At 43.9% G+C, this 24,899-nt stretch overlaps 2 protein-coding genes across 2 annotated transcripts; both read left to right on the top strand.

Annotated features, from left to right (window-relative positions):
- Positions 1 to 1,764: 1,764 nt before the first annotated feature.
- Positions 1,765 to 8,071, top strand: TNFRSF4 (TNF receptor superfamily member 4). Its single transcript, XM_059829861.1, has 8 exons — positions 1,765 to 1,774; positions 2,402 to 2,485; positions 5,029 to 5,151; positions 5,516 to 5,617; positions 6,022 to 6,088; positions 6,609 to 6,838; positions 7,156 to 7,281; positions 8,001 to 8,071. Exons 1-8 carry the CDS (start codon positions 1,765 to 1,767, stop codon positions 8,069 to 8,071), a joined length of 813 nt encoding a protein of 270 aa, XP_059685844.1.
- A 2,656-nt stretch (positions 8,072 to 10,727) lies between these two features.
- TNFRSF18 (TNF receptor superfamily member 18) lies at positions 10,728 to 24,887 on the top strand. Its single transcript, XM_059829860.1, has 9 exons — positions 10,728 to 10,936; positions 13,848 to 13,968; positions 15,409 to 15,541; positions 19,338 to 19,508; positions 21,771 to 21,905; positions 22,432 to 22,519; positions 23,272 to 23,360; positions 24,314 to 24,454; positions 24,736 to 24,887. Exons 1-9 carry the CDS (start codon positions 10,728 to 10,730, stop codon positions 24,885 to 24,887), a joined length of 1,239 nt encoding a protein of 412 aa, XP_059685843.1.
- Positions 24,888 to 24,899: the final 12 nt, after the last annotated feature.

Below are 24,899 nucleotides of genomic sequence, written 5' to 3'. Positions count from 1 at the left end.
AATATTTAGGATAAGCATATATAGTCAAAAATGATACGTGTATGTTAAATAAAAGCAGAACAGGGTCTTATTTCTGACCCGTAGCATGGCTCAACTCACCACTCTGAAGCTCTCCTCTCCTACTAAAACCAGAGTAGCTGCATCCAGGCTTTTTTTCAGGAGCAGCTGGTGGCACATGTGAATCCCCACAGCAATGCCAAGCAGCATTTGGGAGAGGTTAACTGGTGTTGGTGCAAATCCAGCCAAGGAGTGTGCTAGATGCGAACTGCTATGGGATAATTGGTGTTTTCCCTGTTTTATGTACTTGCATAATATGGCCACATAAAGGAATCTGGCAATATCAAGCCTGGTAACACTTAAGGATGCCATCCATAAAAGCTGAATTCTCAAGATGGTATATGAAGCTTGTGTGTGAAGTGCTTTTATTAAATGAGTGATTAATTTGTGTTAAAGTATCCTTAACAAGAATATTAGTTCTTCATCGTTACTGCTCTAGTAATTCGGGAGTTTTCAGTTTAAATGTGTATAGCAGAATTTTAACCTTACCTTGTTTGTGAACATCATAGGAGTTTGCGTTTTCAGTTTCTTACTGAATAGTAATTGAGTTATTGAATAGGTAAAGTCTGCTACTGTTTGTGAAAGAGAATTGGGGGGAAAAAAATCTGGTTAAATACTGTTGAGGGAATGACTGAGTCACGAGGAGTAAAGACACTTAAATGTCATTGAGTGTGATACTACAGTGGGAAGAGATTTAGATATTTCCTGCATGCAGGTACTGAGTGTGAAGGTGGTTCAAGTTCATCTGGTACGGTTTACTTGCTCTGTCAGCATTGTGCCCTTTTGGGAAGAATGGCTTTAAGGTATAACTTCTTTTCCATAGCGGTTGTTTTCCAAAATGCTTGGAAAATAGAAGTAGAAAAATAGTTACTGTTTCGCCTCACTTTTGTCTCCCCTTCCACTCTTCAACAGTCTAACAGGAATTGAAGAAAGAAATGAAAAGCAGCAGTTCTGGATAAAACATGCCGCGATATTGCTGTTCAGTCCTCCCAAATACTGCAGGCTAATTGGGATTCCAAATGTACTTCTGTTCCAATCAAATCTCCTTTGTGTTTAGATGTAAATTGACTGTAGATCTGCTTTGTCTGGGAAGTCTGGTTATGTTTTTTTAACTAACATAAATAAAACACCTTTGATTATTGTAGGATGTCTTGTTTACTTGGGCCTTTGCATAAGAGTTGCTCAAGTCTCTTAAAACTTGGAAGAGCTAAAATTTAGCTCCTAGATTAGTAAGATCAAATCAGTAAAATTCTAATGGTGATCCTGGGAAGTTAAACCCACTCATTCCTAGTGTGATCACTTTTTCCTCTACTCTACGTACTCGTGTTAGGTGAGGGCAGGACTGCGGTACCCCTGTGCTATTCAGCCTCCTGTGTTGCTGTCCTGTTGTTGCTGGCTGGCACAGCTGGATGGAGAAGGCTTCTGGGGGTTTGCATTCCACAGTTAACATGCTTCTGTGGAACAAAATAGGTATCAAAAGCAGCTGGTACGTGAATATCGCATCCTTCGCTTTCACAGAGCGCACCTCTGCTGGAAGCTCTTATTTCCGTGGGAGCAGATGGTAGGGGTGACATAAAGTCTCTGTCTGGAGTCAGGAGCTTACTTTTCTTCAACAGCGATGCAGGGAGTCTGATATTAAGAGTCGAAATGGAGACTGCAAACGCTTCTCATCTGTAGCTTTTGCTAGCTCCTGTGGGCAACATCAAGATGGCTGATGGTTTGTGATTCCATGCTCTGCCTGAGAAATGTATTAACAACATTGCTTTTTGTGCAGCGATAAAAGTCATGGGTCTACCGTTACTGTGAGACCAAGGGACGAGACTGTCTGTACTTCGCCTTTTAAGAAGCAAGCCTATGTGGGCTATGTTTCATTTTATCTGTGGCTGTCATCTGTAAAGGTTTTCGGGCGTTACCTCCGTCCTGCTTTAATACCCCTCTTTACAATAATAAGGATCATCTCTTCTAGTTCTCCCGGCGTTCAAAGGCTGCTCTTTAATGCTATGTAGAGAGGTATGTACCTGGCTGGAGGCACTCTGTTTTAAGGCTGTGAATGGAAATCTTTTCATAATGCTATTCAGTATGCTGTCTTTCTGCCTATGAGTATTTTAGTTGTGAACTGCAAAAAATAGGTTTGTGGGGTGTGGGAAGAAGGATGGGGGCGTGGAGCACGTGCTGGGAATTTCCCAGCAGCTGACATATGAACTTGTTCTGGTCACCAGTGGTTTAGAATCACTCCTCCAAGAGTTTGCAGCGATCAGAATTTTGCTGGGACAGTAGGGCTGCGCTATGGTACCTACAGGTTTTTACTTGCATTTTTCTACTGTTTTGTTCTTGCTGCTGGCAGTTACTGCAAGCCATTGCTTGGGACTGAAATGCAAAGAACATCAGTATCCTTTTGGTGAGAAATGCTGCAAGGACTGTGCCCCTGGTAAGTCATTTTCACTGGATGTTGGTTATACTTGCTCGATGTAATATCTATCAGTTAATAACCCAGAAGTGATAAAAACCAGCTTGATGGAAGTATCATTCAAATGTGGGAAGTATAACACGGAGAAAAAGCATTTGATGAGACTCTCCCACCAGTCTAGACTGTCAAAGATTATTTCTATAACATACTAAACTTAGGAATCGTCTCGTTGAAAGAGCTACGTGTTCTTTAACTTCTTTTGTGTGGCTCAGCTTCCTTTATGCGTCAGTCTGGTGTATTTTCATTGTGGGAGTATTAGCTGAGAAAAGATGGTAGCATTTATGCGGCTGTCCTTTACCTGTCACACAAAGCAGCTCAGAAATCTTGCATAATAATGGAAAACTTCAGGTAATTAATTCTGTTGCTGTTTTTAAGCTTTCTTTTTGTAGCAAGGTTTATACTACTTGGTGCTCTTTTAAGGAAAAAGATATGCTTGATTTGTAGACAGAGATTAGCAGAGCATAACTTGACAGGAAATCTATTTGTTTCCTCCTTTCTTATTGTAGAAACTGAATGAGTCTCAGTTCTGGGTTTTGCATGCATATGTGTGGTTTTCTCCACAATCTGAATATCTCTGAAGGCAATGCAGTGTTGAGAAGCACAAACGCAAAATATCAAACCTCAAATACTTTAATAGTTGGGATTTCATTACAGAATGAAAAGAGGAATGAATGAGGAGTAACAACAATAAACAGGTAATATTGCTGTTCAAGGGGCAGTCCCCTTAACAGAAGGGAGTATTAGTGCAGTCAATATTAACGTACTAAAAGAAGGGTACATCTGCGTGCCTAGAGGGAGCGTAGATCATGTCTGTAAATGCAGTTGCAGCTTAAAATCTTGTACACGGTTTTATGTGCATCTTTCAGAATAGTTACTGTCTATTTTCGTGATTAAGTCTACCACACAAAATGGATGTGGTATGAACTGATGCAGTAGTATTATCTTCAAAGATGCTAATGGGAATAAATTCAACCTTTAAGACTTGAGGCAGTTTATTGTGTTCTCAAGACTTTATATCTGAGTGTTTCTGAACTCAATTTAAACGAAGGCATACTTGTATGCAGATATAGATAATCCTTTATCTCTAAAGTTTTTTTGTTCCTCCTTACGCTGAAAGATCTTTTATCAGGTTTTTTGCATTGTTACCAAATCTGCTGCTGTCGGGGAAACATTTCTTCATAGCCTCTTCCTGGCTGTGTAGATGGTAAAAATGTAGAAGTGTGTTGCATATATTGTGGTCACTAAAAATCGCCTGTATTTTGCCACTGATAGCACTTAATAAAATGCAGAGAAAATTAAGAGTGAGCAAGAGACTTGGTGCTCATTGTTCACCTACAGAATGGGAAAATGGAGAACTGAAATGAAAGAAACAGTCTGTGAGAACAGGACAATGGAGAACTGAAATGAAAGAAACAGTCTGTGAGAACAGGACAATGGAGAACTGAAATGAAAGAAACAGTCTGTGAGAACAGGACAATGGAGAACTGAAATGAAAGAAACAGTCTGTGAGAACAAGGACGTATTTAAGCTCAACTGTAAAAGCCCTGGTCATTAAAGCTACCTATAGTTCCTGCAGCCTGTGCTGTGTGGAAAGAAGCTAGTGAGATAGAAGGAACATGTCTGACGCCTTTTCCAAAAGCCGCTGGTAACTTGCTGTTTCAGTTTGGGCAAGTCGCTTTGCTCACGAACCTTGTCGTCCTAGCGCATCAGTCTGAACTTCTGCGTAAGTACTGTGTACCGAGCAGGTTGGAATTCGTGGGTGCAAGCATTCAGAGCTTCTTTCTAAATGCAGCCTGTGATACACACATACTGTTTGGAATAGTAACAAATGCCCGCCTTACATCTTGCGCTGTGTCTCGCTGTTTATGAAATGGAGCTAGTAACATCTTTGATGTTGGGTGCCAATACAGATGCATATCAAAATACAACCGCATTCTTTCATGCCTCATGGGCTTTCAGCATGCCAACAGAAAGATACTACAAACATTTATTCTTGACTAGTTCACTAATGGATTTTCTGCAGACCTGAGCAGTCCATTGCAGTCTTTTGTACCTGTTTGGGATTACTTTGGGTTGAATTGCATGATTTATCTCATAAGGGAAGGCAGGATCTGTCATAAAGCCACTTTATTACACTGGAGATCAGACCTATTGCTATGGTAAAAACTTGCTTTTTTTTCCTGACGTTGGCTGCAAACTGATGTCTGAAGGTGGTCTGGAGAAGTGGTATTTGGAATCTGCTGGGAGAATCATTTGGGGCATTGCCTCAACTCTCAGCAAGTCATCAGGCCCCTACTAGTGCATTTTAGCTGCTGAATTTACAATGATGCTATGGGTCAAAACTTTTAGGGATTCTGGCACGTCTAAATCTGCTGAATGTTTTCAGACGGAGTTGTAAGTGTAACTGTCACTTTCTGGGCACTCTTTCATTCTAATGCATGAAAACAAAGAGGGTTTCCTTCTGATAACAATCAGTTCCTCCTTCTGCGTGGTCTTTGTTTTAGGTGAAAGAATGAGAAGCCGCTGCACAGCAACAACAGACACAGTCTGTGCCCCCTGTCAAGATGAATACTTTAGTACTGAGCACAACCACGACTTCTGCAAGAGCTGTACAATCTGCCACACTAGTAAGTCAGCTGGATAGTGGTCATTTCTTGATACAAATTTGGGAGGCAATCAGTCTTCATATGCTTTCTTATCTTTGCGTGCTCCTCAAAGGCTGATGTTATAAAGCCTGTCACTTGAGACGACTGAGTCCAAAGACTGGGTTATCGTTTCAATAGGTGATATCTCCTGGTTGGTACTGATGGTAGAGCCTTCAAAGGGAAGCAGGCTTGTGCTGCCTGAAAACTGGTGTCTTCAGAATTGTTAAAAAACTCTGTTCTCTGCAGTTGTTTCTACACACAACAGATAGGCACTGAATAAATGATTTGTTGTTTTTTTTTAACTTATTTCTTGTGTCTCACTTGCCCTTTATTCTGTTGTTGCTAGGGAAGGGGAGCGTGGAAGTGAAGAAGTGTGAGAAGACCTCTGACCGAATTTGCATGTGTGTTGCAGGTTACATGCCAGATGTCAGATACACCCTGGGAAGCAGTAAGTTAGTGATGTGTCAGACTCCCCAAACTCTTGCCTCCTCTTCAGATGAGGTGGTTGTTATTTCTAGTGTAAAAGCTGTTGTCATTGTCTCACTGGTATCTCCACACCAGTGTTTAGCAGGGTAGTTCTGCAAACTGTTGCTCTTCGATTCCCGAATCTTAATGCTCTCCTTGTTGATATCTGTAATTAGCCAGTAGAGAAAATGGGAAACCTTGCCGGTTGCAGAGTAAAAGGAACCACTCAGCATGGTGTGTTACTTCTGACTATGGTTTTTAGAGGCTATGTGGGTTTCGTTGGGTCTGTTCTGTAAGTTAAACTACTAGTATAAGCTATTAGTGTAATTACTGTGTACAGTTATGTTTCTAACTGACCTCAAATTCTGTCTCTTTCTTTTTTTCCAGTATGCTTACCATGTCCTGAAGGGTCTTACTCCACAGGGGGAAATGAAAACTGTCAGCCTTGGACCAAGTACGTATGGCTGATCCAAACATGTTCAGAACAACATTTTGGATTTATTTCTGTAGCAGTTGATGCCCAACTCATGGTGTGCAGAGTAAACCTGCAGTAGGTGCAATGAAACCATGTTCCTCATGGCTCTCAGGAGCCTTGAGCATTCTGTGTACTGATTCGAGGCATCTGTCTGCCTTCCACCCTTTCTCTCTTCACCTATGGCAATAACAGTATTCTCAGCCTTTTTTTCAAAGGTCTGGAAGTTTTGTGTCTGTAGCAGAAGGTTCCCTTGCCAAATGCAGCTGTGCCTCAAGGCTGTTACATGTACAGATGCTAAGAAAAACAGAATGTCAGGCTTTTTCCAGTAATAACTTTGATTAGCTTAGTTGTTCTTCACATATCTAGGAAAGGTGAAGCCTGAGTTTGTGTTGAGAAAAACAAGGATTGTAATGTTCGCTTGCTTGTTCCATGGAGATCACTTATAAAGTAATCACTGCAACTGTTTGAAAAACTACACTAATTTATTTTACATCTCTAGCTGCAGCATTCTTGGGAAAAATACTCTTCGACAAGGGACAAAAACAGGTGATGCTGTTTGCAGTAACCATGTCACGCAGCCGCCTACCTCTCCGAGTGCAACGCCTGTTTTGAATCTTTCCACCACTGACCACAAGAATAGTACGTCAACTGCAGTGTTCTCACCGTCCAGACCCGGTGTGATTCCTTTCATTTGCCCGGATACGAACAGTCCCACAGAGACTAACTGGGGTAAGGAGGGGGAATGACCAAGTCTAGTCTCTCTATTTACTAGAGCAAGTCGGGAATTTTCACCTGAAACTGATTTCACTGGAAATGAAATCACACGCTTTCTCAGAAGCCGTATCTGTATTTTACACAGTCTTTTAGTGAGACATACACAGGACTCCAGACTTCTTGCTAGTCTGCTTGGCAGCTGGGACTTCTAGGCTTTGTGGTTCAGGTGTGCTTCTGGAATTCTAGGTTCCTTCTTTTGAAGCTGGAAAGCCATGGAAACTCCAGCTAGAACCATGAATCTTTTTTAGTGTATTCTTCTCTTTTATTTCCAGGGTCTTTATCACTTATCCTTATTTGTCTGGTATTGCTCATGGTGAGTGGAATGTCCATCCTCCTGTTGATTATCCAAGCAGTCAAAAAAGACACCAAGAGGAGGCCTTGTAGAAACAACCATCAGCGTGAGTTTCTTTTTATGGGGAAAAATGAATAGGAAAGAGAATAATCAGGGCCCCCTATTTGAACTTTGGTAATTGTTTGAATCGTAATGAAGCCTACCTGGCACAGTGTCATCTGCAGTTAATACCAGTGGTTGAGCCTCTATTTAGTCCTGATGCACTGGAGGTCATAGTGTCTCAAGTTTGCATTCTTATACAGCACAGATTCCTCTGCTTGTTGCCATGCAGAAGGATTCTCTCTCTCTTTCTCCAATTTTAACTCCTCCTAGCTTTTCGCCCCCTTAGTCCCTGCAAAAGTGATGTAATGATTTTGTGCAGGGAATTCTGTTCTGTGCAGAGAGGATCCAGAATTGACAGTCTTTTAAAGAGCGTACTGTGGACCTTTTTGCCTACATAAAGTGAACTGTCTTGAAGTGTCTCCTGCAAACACAGGAAAGGTTTGACTGAGAAGAGCTGAACTCTATGTTCAGAATTAAGTGGTAGCCTGACTCTTGAGTCAGCCTACAGCTGCCTCATGTTCCATTCACAGAGCAATGGTCAAGTGTATTTTCACTGTTCCCTACACTTGGTGTTTCCTAGCACTGGCTGGAAACACAAGCGCCGACACAAATGTCACTCATAGGTGCCTAGCTGTCCATGAAACTATAAAAGTCCCCGGCTTCCCTTTTCCTGACCCTTCTACTCTGTACAGTAATTTTTATATTTTTTTATCTGTCTTTCAGAAGGAAGGAGCTTTCGAATTCCTGTCCAGGAAGAACAAATTGACTCCCATTCTAGTCTCATCAAAAACTGACTCCACATTACGTTGCTGTTTCCTGCATTTCTGAGCCAATCGATTGTAACAAGTAATGTGACAGAGCATTCTGTGGCTGTATGTGTGGGTGTGTGTAACTGTTTAATTGCACTTCAGTTTCTTTGGGTCTTGTTGAGTGGTCCCTTTGTCATTAGAACCCATGGGAGTAGATGTTCTTGGGGGAATCATGTGATTCTTTTTCGTAGGCAGATCCTGTGCACAGCATCCCTGTTGCCAGGACTGAGTTGATACAGTCCTCTGTGCATTTCTAGCCAGTTCTCTATGTAGTGATAGGCAATTGTCTTTGGACGGAAGAAAGTATTTATGAAGCTGTAAGAGCTGATCATTGAGCAGACAGAAAAACAGGGAAACCAAAAGACCTGCATTATGACTGAGTTTATATCTTGTCTTACAATTCTGAGATGCTAAGCAGAGCATGTCTCTCTCTTCTCCAGTGTTTCAGTCTAGTTCCCAAATGAACTCTCCTCACTTTAGGTGGAGAATCTCCCCCGAGGAACCTAGCCAGCTTCCTTTGTGCTTCCATTTTTTTCAAGTTATTTGTTCTTGGTCAAGTTGAGTGGCGTATATCAGTTGTGCCTCCAGAGACAGTTGTCATTGCTGGTAACTCTCGTGCTGGCCATGCACCAGAATAGCACCAGAATTCTGGTGCTAGCTGTTAAGTGACTTTTGAGAAATGGCTATTCAATGCCAATTCTCTCTTTTCTGCATTTGTTCAAACATACCCATTGAGAAAATGTCACGTTAACATATTGAGCAGTATCCCCACTGTCAGGTCAACAAATGGAATTACTCGTGATCACCAGGTAGCTCCAGATCTTCAAGTGTTTGGAAATCTCCGTGGAGATCTTCATGTGTGTGGAAAGCAGACTATGTGGATTGCCAGAAGGCAAAGGGGATGGTAATTTCTAATTAGAACATTATTAGTGGAAACTGTAGTTCAAAATAGGGGGAAAGGTGGCGTACCACTTGTCTGCACTGTAAGCTTCAGTAGTTGCTGTGTATAACATTTTATCTGTAAGCCCTGTGCGACCCACACACTGTGTGCTTCCTCTTGGTGGACATCCTGTTGTGCTGAATACCCTGGTGTGTCTGTCATCAGCAAGGCTGCTTCAGTCAAGCTCGGACATCTCCACAGTAAAACTGTTTAGCTTAAACCACTTTTGTGGGACTTGATTGCTTGCTGTGGATGTAGGGAGAAACCCCCAAGCAAGGTTGGTTCCAGACAGGGCTCTGGATTTGGGGAAAGTCTGCTTATGTCTTCGCTTTAGGCGCATGTACATGGACATTTAGAGTTTTTCCACTGATGAATGGTAATTTTATGATGGTTTAGAAAAGAGTGACTCTTTACGTGTTCTCAGTTGATGAGAGGCAAGAGCTGAACTCTTAACACAGTGCTGACTCTCTGGGCCTTCAAGGGTTGCCTTTTGGCAAAGATGTGCAAAGATCACGTAACAGTGGATAGATGCCTAAACCATGCTTTGACCATTCTGGATGATCACTTTGTGCATGCTGTTAATGGAACCTGCATTCAGAACTGAAGAAGTGTTCTTTATTTGGTCTCTGCAGTTACAATACCTGGTTGCTTGCCTGTATGCTGTCTGAAATGAATTTCACTTCTGTAACTTTTTACCACAAGTTAATTAGTCTGTAGTTTTGGAAAGCATTCAATTTTAGATAGCAAGTTCAAAATCTGAAGTGTCTGAGAGAAACCCAAAGTGTTACTGTCAATAGCTTTTGATGTAATTTAAATACCTTGATGTAAGAGTTCAAGAAGTAGTAAACTTGAAAGTTATGTAATTCAGAAGCGTTTTTCACTTCAAATATAACTCCTCAGTAGATAACTCATCAGAGATAGGTATTGTATATACACAGTACCAAAGCATATGCCAAAGTATGCAACAGGAAATGTATTCAAGAATACAACTGGTGGCTAGAAACATGTTTTTAAACATGTTTTCTTATATGTTATACATATGCTGTATTTAGCAGAGATTTCCTATTTTGAAGTGCATATACAATGTATATAAACATTTGTATTATATACGAAGTGTAATAGTGACTTTTTTGAAATAAATTGTGGTAGCAGCTAGATGTGCATGTATGATGTGTATGATCGGAGAGTACAAATGAGCAAAAAATTATTCCCGTGTGTATAATTCTCACAGAAAGCAGGATCACCAAATGGTGAATCTGATGGCCTAACAGGCTTTGAGTTCACATGCTGCCTTGCCCCTGGCTTCCCGTGCGGCTTGAGAAAGCTGTGTGTAGTGGTTTTTCTCTGTAAATCTGGCCTGGCAGCAGTTCTGACCTGAGAGTTGCTGGGACGTTCAAGAGGAAGGGGCTCAGCCCCTTCACAAACCTGTTGTGAATGTAGGGGTCTTTGAAAGTGTGCTGTGGCCAAAATGCTGTCATCTTGCAGTTAATCAGATGGTAAAGAGCAATGGATGCATCTGAGAAATGGATTCCAGGGAACACCCAACAAATTCTCGGAAACGATGCTTATCAAGTTTGTAGGCTGCACTTCAGAGGCAATACGGCAAGTACCATGTTTCCATGTAACTGAGCGAGGTGCAGATAACTAAAGAGCTATCTGAGGTTGTGGGTTATACGGTGAAAACACAGCCTGCAGGAACAGATGAGCTGTTGGCTTGACAGAAGTGCTGCTGTGGCCGCAGAGCTCCTCTGTGGTGTGGGCTCATCAGCTTTTTCCACGAATCTTGCTTGTTTTCTGCCCTCTGGCTCCGCTGTGCCCCAGCGCACTGTGTCCAAGCGCCTTCCTGCAGTGGGAGACTTCCCTCTGGCTGAAGAAGGAGCTGATGCCGGCCCTGGAAGTGCGCAGCGGAGGTAAGGTAGCTGAGGACAAGTTGCATTTGCTCATCGAGGTTTGGAAAACCGAAGACGGGCAGCTCAGTGCGCAGGGTGGCCGAAGGCCTGTAGCAGCACGGCCGTGCGGGCTGTAGTTGCAGGCTGTTGGGCTGATGCGTACCCGTGAGCCGCCTGTGCTGCTGTAGGACTGTGTTCAGTCACTGTGCCGAGACGTATGATCCTGTCGGAAGAGTTAAACCATAGTCACACTTGATAGATAAGAGGCATTTGTAATTCGCTTTCTTTGAGGATTTGGGTGTCGGTAGGTTGCCGGTTTAAATAAACTAATGCCGATATTTCACTCTAAATAAAGGAATAACAGGGTTTTTTTAATTGCCATGTTCAGTCTTGCTTGGACTTTTTTGTTCCAATCCTCCCTAAAACAGCAGAAAGTAGTTAAAAATAGGTAGAGAATCTTGAACAAACTGGTGCTGCTGTCTGCCCACGCTCATCTTCCTACGTGCCAGAAATGAAACTTTCCCTTCTCAAAGGTATGGGCCTGTGTCGCAAAGGAAGTTCCTGTTTTTCAGCCATTCAGATTTCCCCTTTTTCAGGCACTTGACAGAGACACAGTCTAAGTTGTGCAGCTTCATCTAAGCTGTTAAAGATAAGGCTGTACTGGAAATTTTTTCCAGTGTAACGCAGCGAGCTGAGGGGTCAGTTCTTTTATTCTGCAAACCAATGCTTACTCTGCTTTTAGTGTGAACGGGATTGGCAGTTAGAGTACTTGGTAAACCTGTATGATTTGTAAATTAAATGCATTTTGGTTGCCGTAGGGCCCTGATTCAGGAAGCCCCTTAAGCACATGCAAAACTGTCTGCATGAGGCTTGTCACTGAAATTTGGCCTCTTGCTTATTTTAAGAACCATCTCTAAAACTGACTAATAATTCCTATCATTTTGGATTTCTGGGTGAGAATAATGCCATTTTTTCATGAATAATTTAACTTCTTTTCAACTGCACTAGCCATGAGTTACAGGCCATATGGCCAGCCCCTTGTTTGTTTGTGATTAGCTACAGGCAGAGGTTGGGGCAGATGGCTACAAAAACCCAGGAGGAAAACAGAACAAAACAACCCCTTTTGTCTTCAGGATTTCTATCTAGAATAGTTTTTTCTCTCTTACAAGTCAGGCTATCACGTATGGCTGCCTGGGGTTTTAACACAGCTAGTTGTTTAAAATGGAGGTTTGTTTTATTGCTTTGCTGCATTCCATTTTGGAGAAGGATTAGGACAAGAACACCCGGTACTTGAAAGCCACATTGGAAAAAAATTGCATAAATGGTCAGGGGTTTGCAGTTCTTGAACGCTCCTTTCAGACTGCAGATTTGGCAGTTAACATAAGTATTTCATGTTTCAGTAGTTGTTATAATCAAAAAAACCCAAAACCACAGATCTGTAAGTTTATGCTTTTTATGTTCACTTCCTCCTTTGTCTCTTTTTTTTTTTTTTGGTTTTCCCCTGCAAATATATGACAAGTTTCTGCTACTGTGGCTACCCCAGATCCTTTATCTCCTGCATTTTCTCTTCACATTCTCCTGTGACTTAGAAGTGCATCAAAGTGACTCAGGTTTGCCATGAGAGACTCAAGAAAGGTCACATCCGCTGAGAGATGCCGTGCCAGGTGCTAAGCTGGAAAGGAAGTACACGGCTTGGTAACGTCAGGGACTTGGGGTTTTTGCCTCTGTCTGGTTTGGTTTGCCTCTGAAATGTCAGTTGCGTTACTACCTGCCCTCCGCACCGTTGGCATCGTCTGCGAGGAGTCGCTGCTTTTGGCAGCCGGGCTGCGCAAAGAGCCCCGAGAGGCGACTGCCAGGCTCGTCCCGTAGGCTCAGGCAGAGCTCTGATGAGTGCATGCCGCAGGGTCCTTGGCGCTGCTCGAAGGAAGGATCCGTCGGTCTTTGCAAAGCCCTAATTGCTTCAGGGTGAGAATTTAGCTTGCCTCGAGTCCACGTGTGGCACTGCACGAATCACCCACGCTTCTGCCACGGTGTTTGACTCCTGTGCACCCAGCCTTACCTGTGGCAGTCATTTTCCCTGTGTGCCAGAAAAGGGCAGGCGTTAGATGGGCCCTGCAAATACCCCAAGATCTGGAAACCTCCAGAGTCACTGCGAAATCTCAAGGCTGACCTAAAGGTCAGCAGTGCTGAAAGGAACGCAACAATTTTGTCTTTGAGTTTCAGGCTGCAGATAAATCATTGGTCCTTAAGCTTTTTTTTTTTTACCCCAGTCTTTGGGCAGTGCTGTATGAGCTGTCACTACTCGTATGGTATCCTTCTGGGGCGCTGATGCCCCCGTGCCCGCCCTGGTGCCAACCTCCCCATGTGCCGCTGCAGCGCTGCCTGTGCCGCTGCGCTTTCTGCAGCCCGTCAGAACTGCTGCTCTGCCGCAGGTTCCCTGGTGCAGCAAGTCACTTCACCTTGTCTGAGTAACATCCCTTAGAGCTGTCACGACATCGTAAAGGGCTCTTTATGTACAGACTGACCGGCAGTTGTTTCCCAAGAGCACAGACAAGTTCTGTACAACAGGCTGAGAATCCTGTAGCTAGCAATGGAGTTTTCTACAGTGGGATGAAAACAACTTACGAGATGGAGGCAATTTGTACATCGGTTTAACAAGTGTCATTAGCCATTCAGAAATGACGTAGATTTCGTGTGAACACCCTCTTACTTGTAGGAGAACTGCATGACTTCTTTGGTTGCTCCTTGTGGGTAATCAGCAAAATCTCAATGTCAGGAAACCAACTACCCTCCCTGGTAACAATACTCTCTCACTGATGACGTTAAGTCCGAGGAGCATCAGTAAAGCCACTGGACTTGCAAGAACTAATTACATGTTCGAGAAGTTGTTATGCTCTTTCTTTGTTTTCTCTTTTTTTGTTTTTTCCCAAAGGTTAGTAATTTGGACAGTTCAGCAAACTGGTGGCTCCAGTGGCCGCAAGCGAAAAGGAAACTGTAAAATGAGGCACCTGGCGATGTGTAAAACGTTCAGCTCGTGGCTGGAGATCCTTAAGGTGGGCAAAAGTAGGATTCGCAACCAGTTCTGTAAATACTTTTAGGAACGCGTGCTCTGAAGACAGAGGTACAAGTTGCCACATCGGTGCACTTCGGTGGGTGGAAGAATCCAGTGGTTCTTCCTTCAAATCTCATCTTTGAGCACTCCTAGTATTACGTGCGTGGGTCACGGTAGCACGGAGGACGGATTAGGAGATTTCTAACATCTTTTCTTCTGTTCCATTGCAGTGTGCACTTACGTTTCAGCCTTAATTCACCCTGAGCTATGTATGGGTGTGGGCAGGTGCGGCTGGAAAAGTCTTTTCTTCTGTGGAGGTCAGGGTGGGAAGCGAGCCACTGCCTTTGGGGTCTTCTGCCACACGTGTTTCCGTGCCACCCTTCCTTTGCTGAAGGAAGGAGAAACCCATCTTCCCCAGGTCTCCTGATACAGTGAGGCCCTGCACTTGGAACTGAGGTTCATTTCTTGGAGTCAGTCATAGAAGATTAAGACCTCTTCATCCAAAATTGAGGAACTAGAGCGTGGCACACAAAAGACCCCTGGGTCCAAACTCCAGCACAAGCCCTTGCAGAGTCTCCCTTCAAAGGGCCAGCAGCAACAGCATTTGGATGCTCCTTTTTAGTGGCATCTGGGGACTCTGAGACATTTCTGAACATCTCGGCCCCTAGCTTCTTCTCTTTGCCTGTTCAACACTCTGCTGTTTTCCTGTTTCGTGCAAAGGAGAAGGCACTTCATGATACACATGCTCAGACGACCCTACAGACCACATTGCTTTCAATGGCCTTTTAAAGGTTAAACCCTTGGGACTGTAGTTTTGAACACAGGTGACATGGATTGAAAGGCACTCTGCAGGCCACAGAACCTCTGCTTGTGCATGAAGATAAAGACGGTAAGGATTCCTAATTTCTGAAAAGTCTCGGTCAAATATTGTAAAGTTAATACCATAGCTGCTGCTGAATAAAACCACAGAATCATTAAGGTTGGAAAAGACCTGTCAGATCAAGTCCAACCACCAACCCAACCCCACCATGCCCACTAAACCATGTCCCGCAGTGCCACGGCCACACGTTCCCTGAACACCTCCAGTGATGGTGACTCCACCACCTCCCTGGGCAGCCTCTTCCAGTGCTTCACCGCTCTCTCAGTGAAGACATTTTTCCTAATATCCAGCTTGAACTTCCCCTGGTGCAACTTGAGGCCATTTCCTCTCGTCCTGTCACTTGTCACTTGGGAGAAGAGACCAACACCCCCCTCCCCACAACCCCCTTTCAGGCAGTTGTAGAGAGCGATGAGGTCTCCCCTCAGCCCCCTCTTCTCCAGACTGAACACCCCCAGCTCCCTCAGCCGCTCCTCACAAGGCTGCCCACCAAACAGTCAGGTAATGAGGAGGTGAGACCTACTGCTTATTGATGAGTGAAATAGGTGTTTGTTCTATCAATAGGTGCAGAGAGAGCTGGAAACCCTACCGGATCAGGCAGCAGCATGGGACCTCACAGCGTTGGCATACATCACGTTCAGGACGGAGCAAGAAGGGGATTGGCAGATGAAATGTCACTACCTTACATCAGAGACAGGTAAAGTCAGCTTTAGAAAACCCCCAAAGATTTTAGAGCCAGATAGTCAAGTTGTCTCTGAAAGGTCACTGCTGACTCTAGAGATTTAGACCTGGCATGTACAACTGTTGTCTGTGATCTGACTGTAAATGTTCCATCATCTGGCAGTATCTGTGCGCGACTGTAATGCTTGAACAAGAATGAAAACATGTAGAGACCAATTCAGAAAAAAACAACATTCAAAAAAGATAGAAGGAAATAAATTATTCCGCTTCTGATAAACACCAGGTACCAGATATCACCTACACGAACTGCCTACCTGCAGCCTTTGCCAGCCTTAGGGTTCCCTTCTGTACCACCTGCCAGTTTTCTCGGTAGGACCTTTGGAGGTCCCTTCTCTATTGCTGTGTTTATGATGTTGAACAAAAGTCTGATTAACATTCATATTTGGTATTTGGGCAGTGCTAGGTATTAATGTCCATCTTTGAGCTTCAGGGGAACAGCCAATTCCTCCATCTGGAACCACTACACTCTCCTTGTCCCTTCGGCGAGACATGGTGTAGTCTATTGCTACTGCTATACTTCTAAAGATGAAGAAAGTATGGCGTCAGAGACTAAGTGTGGTGCCTAGCTTAGAGACCTGCTCTGCTACCACTCAAGTCTTTGTTACTTATAAAATCACCCATCCCAGCTGTTGCTGGAAGTAACATTTCTTCCCGTTGGTTATTCAGCGGGATTAGTTATCGGTGACTGGTGTGCCAGATATGCCACGGTATGGCCCTGAGGTGTAACTTCCAGAAAGTGAGGCTGAATGACTCTCAGCTCCCCAGGAGCGCAGCTTTGGCGTCAGAACAACTGTCAGGGTCCTAACAGGGTTTGTCTCCTCCACGTCAGTATTGGCAGTGGGACTCCAGCCAGGGTACAAGTGCAGGTAACAAAGCCCCAGGGAGTTTCTGGGGAGCCTGAGCTGCACCCCTGGGCAAGTCTCTTAGCAACACACAGAGCTGATCCCATCTCTTCCTACCCCTGCGTTACATTTTTCTCTGCACACCTTGTGAATAAATTATTTGGCAGGGTTACTCCTAAGACCATTTGTGACATGTCCCACAATTTCTGTCAATGTTGCCAGCCACTGTAAGAGGGCTTGCAGCCCTTTTATGTTTGCAGAGACCCTACACACTATCTTTTAACGAAACTGGAAGCACCTGACATCAAAGGCAGGTGCTGCTGGGATGATGAAGAAATCTTGATTTCAAGAAATTTGGCTTTCCTTTGTGGGTCTTTTGTTCTTTCTTTCTTCATGCAGTTGAGACTAAAAACCTCTTTCACAGACTCTGCGAAAGGCTTGCAGAGCCAGGGAAAGTGTTGGGCTGAATGGGAAGGTGTATCCCCCTCCTGTCCACAACCACTTTATGCACACGTTGAGGAGCTTCTAAAACTTGCTGCTGCCACATTTCTCCGCTGTACCAGCCCGTGCTGGGGAAGGGGCAAAGGGCAGGAGAAGGTGGAAGGGAGAGCTGGGATAGCACGCTGTTTACAAGAGCGGTAGCAGCGCTTGTTATTGGGGCAGATGTGGGCTGCTCTGCCCCCAGGAATTCTGCCTGCAGCCACAGGAAGGTGGAGGGGCTTCGTGTGCTCCACGTATCCCTTGCCCTCTTACGTGAGGAGGAGACTTTTCCAACGGTATTGCAGCCAGCACACCCTGGGGTGAATCTTAACGTAACCATAGTAAAGATTTTGAAACAAGTTCTCGTTATTAGCCTATTCTTACAAGAATCAAGGATAATAAAAATATCCTCAGAGTTGGTCAGGGCTTGCATGCAATTCAGAAATGGTCATGGTCTGCTGTATATTGCTGCCATATTATTGTATATATGTATTGTATATCTAGTATTGTATATACTCTGCTGAGTATATTGCTGCCATGTCCAAGTGCTTTGCCTAATAACTTGTCTTCATCATAAGAGTCTGCAGAGTTCTGAAGAGGGCGAGACACAGTTTTGTATGCTGCTGAGTGCCCCGTGTTTTCTGCACCAGAGCAGCACCCTGAGCAGTACCTGTAAACCTCCCCTGTCCCTGTGTGGCCCAAGCATGGTGGTTATGCTGTTTGGAAAGGCTGGTGAAAGGAATCCTGACTCGGGGGAGTGAGCCCCAGAGCTGTGGTGTCCCGGGCTCTCCCTGGCCGTCGGGCAGCAGGCAGCGTGTCCGTGCTTCCAGTCTGGCGTGAGCAGAATAGGCTGTGACAAGCGTGAGGAGCGATGCTGTGTGGGAAGAGGAGGGGATCTCCTGGGTGGCAGAAGTAGCAAGTAGGAGGCTTTTCGTTTCTGAAACATGAGAGTTGACCTTCTAGCGGCATTATGTGGGAAAAACTGACAGCAGAGACCTGTGTTTTTTTGCCTGCCTGCAGCTAGTTTGGATGTCATCTTTTGATAGAAAGGTTTCACCTAGCATGTTTAAGAGTACAAGCAACTTTGCAGCATACATTTTTAAAACTAGGAGTCTTTTGCATACCAGACCTATCTGGTTGTTTCCAACCCACGACAGGAACACAGGTAGATCCCTGAATAGACCAAAGACTAAGTGAAGAGGGTGTTGACTGACCTACTCTTTGAGATCCATAGGTGAATCTTCAGTAAGAAAGTGTAGAACACACTGAAGGAAGGGTGACGGTGTCTGTGTGGGAAGTTTATTGGGGCTTTGTTGGCTGTGTATTAAAATAAGGAATTAACAGGGCAAGTGACAAATGCTGGGGGCATGGCATTTTCTAGAGGCGCTCATCTCTCCTCACAGGTCTGACTCTCCCTTGCCTTGACCTATTTGTCATGACATGCAGTGTGGAAAAGAATCTGTTAAAAATTGCTCCTGCGTCAGAATTCATCTGTTCAGTTGAGAATGAGGTTGGATTTTTAAATGCTATCTTCACTGTGCACACATAAAAGCAGCCACACGCTACGGCGATAGAAGCAAACCCTAGAGTACAGTGGAAGTAGAAGGGGGGGGGAAGCATGCAAGCTGTCTACACATAAAGCAGAGATGGAAGTTTGCATATGTTTTTGTATAAGGCAAGAGATTTTGGAATTGAAACCCAGCAGCAGGTGATGATTACAGGCAATGTGTCTGGGCTTATGTACCATTCTGCTGAGCAGCTGCCTTTTGTTACCTAAATCCCGGGGGTGTGCGGTCAGAGGAGCTGTCTCTGTCTCTAGAGACCCCACAGCAGCTATTTTCAGTTTTGGTCCCAGGCTGATCTTTCAGCCTGTGGGGAAAAGAGTATTCTTTCTCTTGGTTTCATGATGCCCATATGGAGTTACATCGGCTCTGGAAAATAAGTCAAGAGTCTCCCGATCCAGAGTGAAGGAAGTTGAAAACAATTACAAAATCAGAAAATCTGAGTGGATGGATGGACATACTACACATTGCAATCTGATAGTTAAATCCCTGAAGGTTTCTAAATTTATTAGGAACTCTTAAGTCAGAGTGAAATAGTCTGAGGGCACTGAAGTTCACACACTAATTTAATTTGCATTCATTTTCAGTTGTACATCAACTTGCAAAATCCTTTGAAAATCAAGTTATGTGATGCTACATCTCGCTTTTAACCTGCAGCTCTCCTAATGGAGTCACTGGTGCATGGTTGCTTTAGCCCTGCTTTTTTAAGAATTTGATGACGTAAAATAAAATCTTTTCCCCGCCCCTAAAGAAACAGGAAGAGTGCAGCCACAAAAAGCACAGTGCCTTCCCACAGTGTCAGGGTACTTCTGCAAGGAAGTCCTGATACAAGCCCACCCTAGTGTGCTTTTGGGTTGTATCGCTCAAGACATGACTGAACAGGCAAGCGAAACCGGTCACTTCAAGATTCAAGCTTGCTTGCTGCTGCTGGTGTGCCTATGGCAATGGACACAGCAAACTCTGGCAACATCATGCCCAGATGGTGAACTGAGAGTAATCAGTAAAGACAAAAACAAATGCTGCCCCAAATGCAGCTCAGGTAAGGGAATGATGTGTCTGTCGTCTTTCTGCTTGTCAATGTTGTTTTATGTCAACCAGGGTAATCAAGTGTTGGGAACAGGCGTGTGTGTGTATGTAAATGTACCTTGAGTAGCTGTATATGCAAAACAAAATGGCAAGGGCTTCCCTCTTGCCCCTTAAATTCATAACGTGCCTTAGTTATAAACTTCAGAGTGGAGTCCTGTTTCAGATTTGTTACGTGCTTATACTTGTTATTCGGTAGTGGGAAAGGGAAAGCTAAGTTTCTGTGGGTTAGTCTTGCTCACGAGGAAAGAAGGTGTTCACTTAACACTGAGTCTGAGCCCTTGCTCCATTCAAACACGGCTTCAAAGTTTGTCCGTGCCATTCAGACTTCAGAGGGAATATGGGGAGTGATGCTCTCTGTAAGGCTGTCCTTTGCAATTTGTGGTCCTAAAGAGTAGGAAGCATCCCGCTTCAGTCCCTCCGTTCCACTGACCTGTGCTTGTCCCAGAAGTAAATGCACAGACAAGGTTTAAAGTGATCATTAGTTTCAACAGCCTGTTCTAACCTCTATCCTTGCCTGATCTTAGGATGGTGGTGAGATGGTAATGGATTCTCACCTGCCTGTGATTTTCAGTCAAATGAAGGCACTAGGGGTGGAAGAGGCTAGCTGCAGGACTTACTGGGTGACATTCCTGTGCCTGTTAGGCTGAAGAACAGACCAGGTCTTTCTAATGGCCTCTTCCATGGTCCCAGGAACAATCATACTATTCTCCCTAATTTAGTGGTGTCCGTAACAGTCGCCAAAGCTGAACAGTAGGGAATATGCGGCTGTTTGTATGACCTACAGCAAGGAATGCACCTTCCTTTCCTGTTTGTCCCAAAACAGGGTTGCTGGAAGCCTTCTCTAGATAGAATGGTAGGGCTGTTGTCCTGCAAGTTAGCAAGAGGATGAGCTGAGAGGTTGAATCTTTCATTGGTGCCTAGGTGGGAGTCAGCCTCCCACCTATTAGTCGCCTGAATGTACCTGCCTCAGCTGACAACAAGGGCACGGAGTTCCCTGTGGAAGGAGTGAGCGGACACATGGGATTTGTGAGAATAAGCAATAAATAGGTGAAGAGCTATAGAGTCCTCAGTAGTGTGGAAACCCCAGGGTATTTCCCTCCCCGCTGAGATAAAGTCATTCAGCACGAGGTAGGAGAATTATTGCTTGGGGGGATCAACTCCAGAATCACCCACTGGTAATACACAGAAAGAAGCATCCCCAAGCTGTTTCCTTTTTGCTGCCAGACTTCATTAAGTTTTGAAGGCTGGTAAGAGGAGGCCAGAGGGCAGAGGAAGATGTGGGCAGTTCCCTGGTGGCCCCATATGTTCCATCACCAACCCCAGGAAATAATCTTTGCTTCATCTTTACTACTCACTGTGGGTTTTTAAGCACACTGTTGAACTAGCCAGCATTTCCCTCTATATTTTTTTTTCTTTAAGGTTATGCAGCTTCCTGGTTGAACAGCACTTTTCCTCTAACTGGTCTCCAACTGCCTGAAGGACTGCTTGATACTGTTTACTGATGGGATCAGTATATATGATCAATCCTTTGCTTTCATGAACCCAGGAGCCTCTCAGAATTAGAGATGATATTTTTTGAGTGCAAGCAAAGTTCACAACAGAACTCCTCCAGAAATAGAAGGACAGAAGGTGGGGAGGGTGCTGGGGTTATGGCTTGGATTTAGACCCATTTCTGCCATCAGAGTGTAGGAAGCAACTGCTGTTGTTAGGGAAGGCATGGAAAAGGAGCTGTAGCTTCACTGGCCAAGGATCTTCTGGGCATCCCTCCTCTAAGGTGGCTGAGCCTAACTGAGAAGAGCTCTGGCAGTGTCCCGAGACCTGGCTGGATGGTTAGTTAATGTGTAGTGCTTCTCTGGGGCACTGGCAGTGCCCTCCTCACCCCACACCGTCTAAATCTGCACAATGTAGTAAAGCAAACCTGCTGCCTTACTTCTGTCTACCACAATCTACGCTGGTGTTCCAGATAAGAGAGAAGGGTTACAGTAGTAAGTCATGCAGTGCTCAGATAACCATGGTGTAAAAATCTGAGTGGTGCTGAATTTGAGTACTTTAAACTTCATCCAACGTGCATGGGAGTGACATCCTTCTGGTATCCATTTTTTCCACCACAGCATAGTAAGGAACTATTTCACCTGTGTCAGCCAGTAAGACTAACGGTTAAGTTAATTCCTGGTCTCTATGACAAAGGCAAGTCTAACTGCTTTCTTCTTGACAGGAGACAACAGCCCATGTCCAAATATTGAGGACCATGACTGCAAATGTCGTCAGGGATACAGCTGTATTGATCGTGCATGTCTCTACTGCCAAAAACTGCCTGACTGTGCAGAAGGCGAGGAGCTGGTTAAGCTTGGTAACTGAAGAAATGCAAATGACTTTAAAAGACAGAGTTCAATATAAGTGGCTGGCTGAGCAGCAATTAGTTTCCTTCACTTACTATAACCTGCTTTTGGGACGGCTTGTGATGCAGAGAGAAATGGCATTTATACAGTGGCCTCTGTGACTAAAACCCTTGCTTCCCTATTTTATAACTCTCCCCTTCCTAAATTTGAGCCTTTCACTTTCGTGCTCGGACTTTCAGTATTACTTTTCTTCCAAGCTGCTAGAACTGTCAGTAGAAGACTGTTTTACTCTGTCTTTCCTCTTAACTTTACACCCTCTGCTGTCAGATCAGACTATTCTGTCCCTGTTCCGTAAGGGGTCTGCCCATACATTTCCCAAAATGCAAACATGGCAAGAACTGCTTACGTGTTTCTCCAGGGGGGTGATTCATAATGCAGAAAGAGTGTAGAGGGAATGCAGTGTGCTCTAATCTGTTGTATCCCCATCTTTTGGCAAAGGCACTGACCACTAATAATTCATGTCCTCTTTTCTCGTAGGCATTTCAGACTTCACATTCAAATGTAAACCATGTGAGATAGGAACCTATTCTAATGTTAAGAATGGCTGGTGCCGTAACTGGACTGAGTATGTATTTATTGATACTTTCCTTCTTTGGAAATATGCATGATAAAATTCTGAAATTATTAATACTTAAATTAGAAAATAAAATGGAATCAAAGACGAGTTCACCAATGAGATTAAATGATGAGTTTTTTAAATTTGGCAATATATGATATTTCTCTCTCCTTTGGCTTTATAAATCATAGAATCGTTTAGGTTGGAATACCTTTAAGATCATCAAGTCCAACCGTAAACCTAACACTGCCAAGTCCACCACTAAACCATGTCCTTAAGCGCCTCATCCACACGTCTTTTAAATACCTTCAGGGATGGTGACTCCACCACCTCCCTGGGCAGCCTGTTCCAGTGTCTGACAACCCTTTCAGTGAAGAAGTTTTTCCTAATATCCAATCTAAACCTCCCCTGATGCAACTTGGGGCCATTTCTTCTTGTCCTAAATAGTAGGTCTCAAAGCAGAACTTAAGACAAAGGGCTTGTATTCAACTTGCTTCCAAGTCCAGCTCAAACTGATGCAAAATTATTCCAAACATGGACATCACTTGAAACAAAGAGACTAAAAAAAATGTGCACATAAACAATTGTGATGTAGTGTTATCTTGTTGGGGAACAGGCATAACTTCACTTGCACTGCTATAAAAAGGAAACAAGTTGCGGAAAGAGTGGAGGGAAGGATGGAAGGGAGCCATGAGAAAGGCTGGAGAGGAATGAAGGGAAAGTCAGGGACATTCTAAATGTGACTCTTATTCTTCTTTTAGCTGTGAAAGTTCTGGGTTTCTAACAATCAAGCAAGGCAACAGTACACATAATGCAATATGTGGTTTCCCTGCTAAAGATTTGGAGCAAGGTACCTTCTCACAATGATTTGTTTCTTTGAGCCTATAACTTTTCTCTATGCTTCTTCAGTTGGTGACTTGCTGCATAGTTATCATCCAGAGCTTGCTATCATGAAAATTTGCTTTGAAAATTACTGTTGTGTTTCTTGCAATATTAATATAGGTAGAATTGTTGACCTGGGCAAAGATTCCACCATTAAAGCAGCATCAGTAATAAAGGTAGAGAAAAGCCCAACGATTGTCCTTGAATAGAGCACACTTATTTGGCAAATTATCGGAGTTTTCCATTGAACTGCTCTTGCTGTCTTGCTAGATTTTCTTAGGAAGATAATAGCTTGGTTAGTCATCCGCTTCCTTTTCAAGTATTGGTTGAGTCCGCAACACCCAGAATTGAAATCTCATGTCTTATTGTGGATCAGATTAGATAGGAATAAGTGGGTACTGGCTTCCCAGGTACTGAGTATCTTGAAAACAGCAAGCTGCACTGCTCCTGCCTTTCCCCCACCCTTGCCCCTACATTCAGAGAGATTGTTAGTTCTGCTGAGACAAGTTGCAAAAAGGTGCTACTTGCAACTCCATGGGGCAGGCACATGTATGAGAATTTGGCTTGCTGTAGTGCTATTCAGGGAACTGTTGAAGCCAACCCCCCCAAAAAGCAAAGACGAAAACAGAGTAGATGGAACAAGTGACAGCTGCAAGAGAGAGAGACATTCAACAATGAACAGATCAGGGATGTGGAGTTTTTTGCCTGAATGCTTCTTACCATAGACAGTGATCTATTGCACTCTTGACTTGGAGCATCTCAGCTTTATTTTTAATACCTGCACTGTTTTTTTTCCTTGGAAAATTATTTTCCATAGAAAGAGGAAACTAATCTCTAAATTTCCTTGGAAGAACTGCCTTTCTTTTAACAGTAGCCTGGGCACATGATTTCTTAATCTTTGTTAAATATATTTAATTGCAGTTCCTATTACAAATGACTCTCTATATACCACCATCCTGGCCATCCTTACTGCAGTGGCTTTATTTGTTCTCATCTTGCTGACCTTCTTCTTGCATTTCTGCATATGGTCACTGAAGAAAGAAAAATACCCCGCGGCTGACGGTAAGTCCTGCTTTGTGGACTTCTATGTAGCTTTTCAGTGGAGAACAATGTGTCCATTGATCCAGAGCCAGAATAGAATAAATTAAATTGAATAAACAGAGTAAATATGGATTTACTTTGTGATTTTGGGCGGGTTGCTTAGCTTGACTAAGGTGCAGCGCACGGCCTGTATCTTTGCCCGTTCCACAGAGAGAGGCTGTGTTGGTAAAGGGAATGGGCAGCTAACTGATGTGTATGAAGACCTCTTGTATGTGCAGTGCTTTTGCTTATTCTCACTGCAGATCTGGAACATAACTTCCCTAGGCTGCTGGTGGCTCCACAACTCTCACACCATAGAGAGGAGACTTACAGCTGCCAGTTTCCAGAAGAAGAACATGGAGACAAGACACCAGAAGAAAAGGCTTGCTATTTCCACCCTCAGAGTCTGCAATGAAAACCCATAAAT

This window comes from Gavia stellata, chromosome 27, assembly GCF_030936135.1.
Source record: "Gavia stellata isolate bGavSte3 chromosome 27, bGavSte3.hap2, whole genome shotgun sequence".
NCBI classification, from domain to species: domain Eukaryota; kingdom Metazoa; phylum Chordata; class Aves; order Gaviiformes; family Gaviidae; genus Gavia; species Gavia stellata.
This window is presented reverse-complemented; position numbering and strand designations above follow the sequence as displayed.

Bases quoted from the DNA above. Each gene is read 5' to 3' on its own strand.
- TNFRSF18 (XM_059829860.1), top strand. From the start codon at position 10,728: ATGAGCTGTTGGCTTGACAGAAGTGCTGCTGTGGCCGCAGAGCTCCTC. The intron at 15,542-19,337 runs GTAAAGTCAGCT...GTATCGCTCAAG, and splicing joins CTACCTTACATCAGAGACAG to ACATGACTGAACAGGCAAGC. The intron at 23,361-24,313 runs GTACCTTCTCAC...ATTTAATTGCAG, and splicing joins TGCTAAAGATTTGGAGCAAG to TTCCTATTACAAATGACTCT.
- TNFRSF4 (XM_059829861.1), top strand. The intron at 5,618-6,021 runs GTAAGTTAGTGA...CTTTTTTTCCAG, and splicing joins CAGATACACCCTGGGAAGCA to TATGCTTACCATGTCCTGAA. The intron at 7,282-8,000 runs GTGAGTTTCTTT...TCTGTCTTTCAG, and splicing joins TTGTAGAAACAACCATCAGC to AAGGAAGGAGCTTTCGAATT.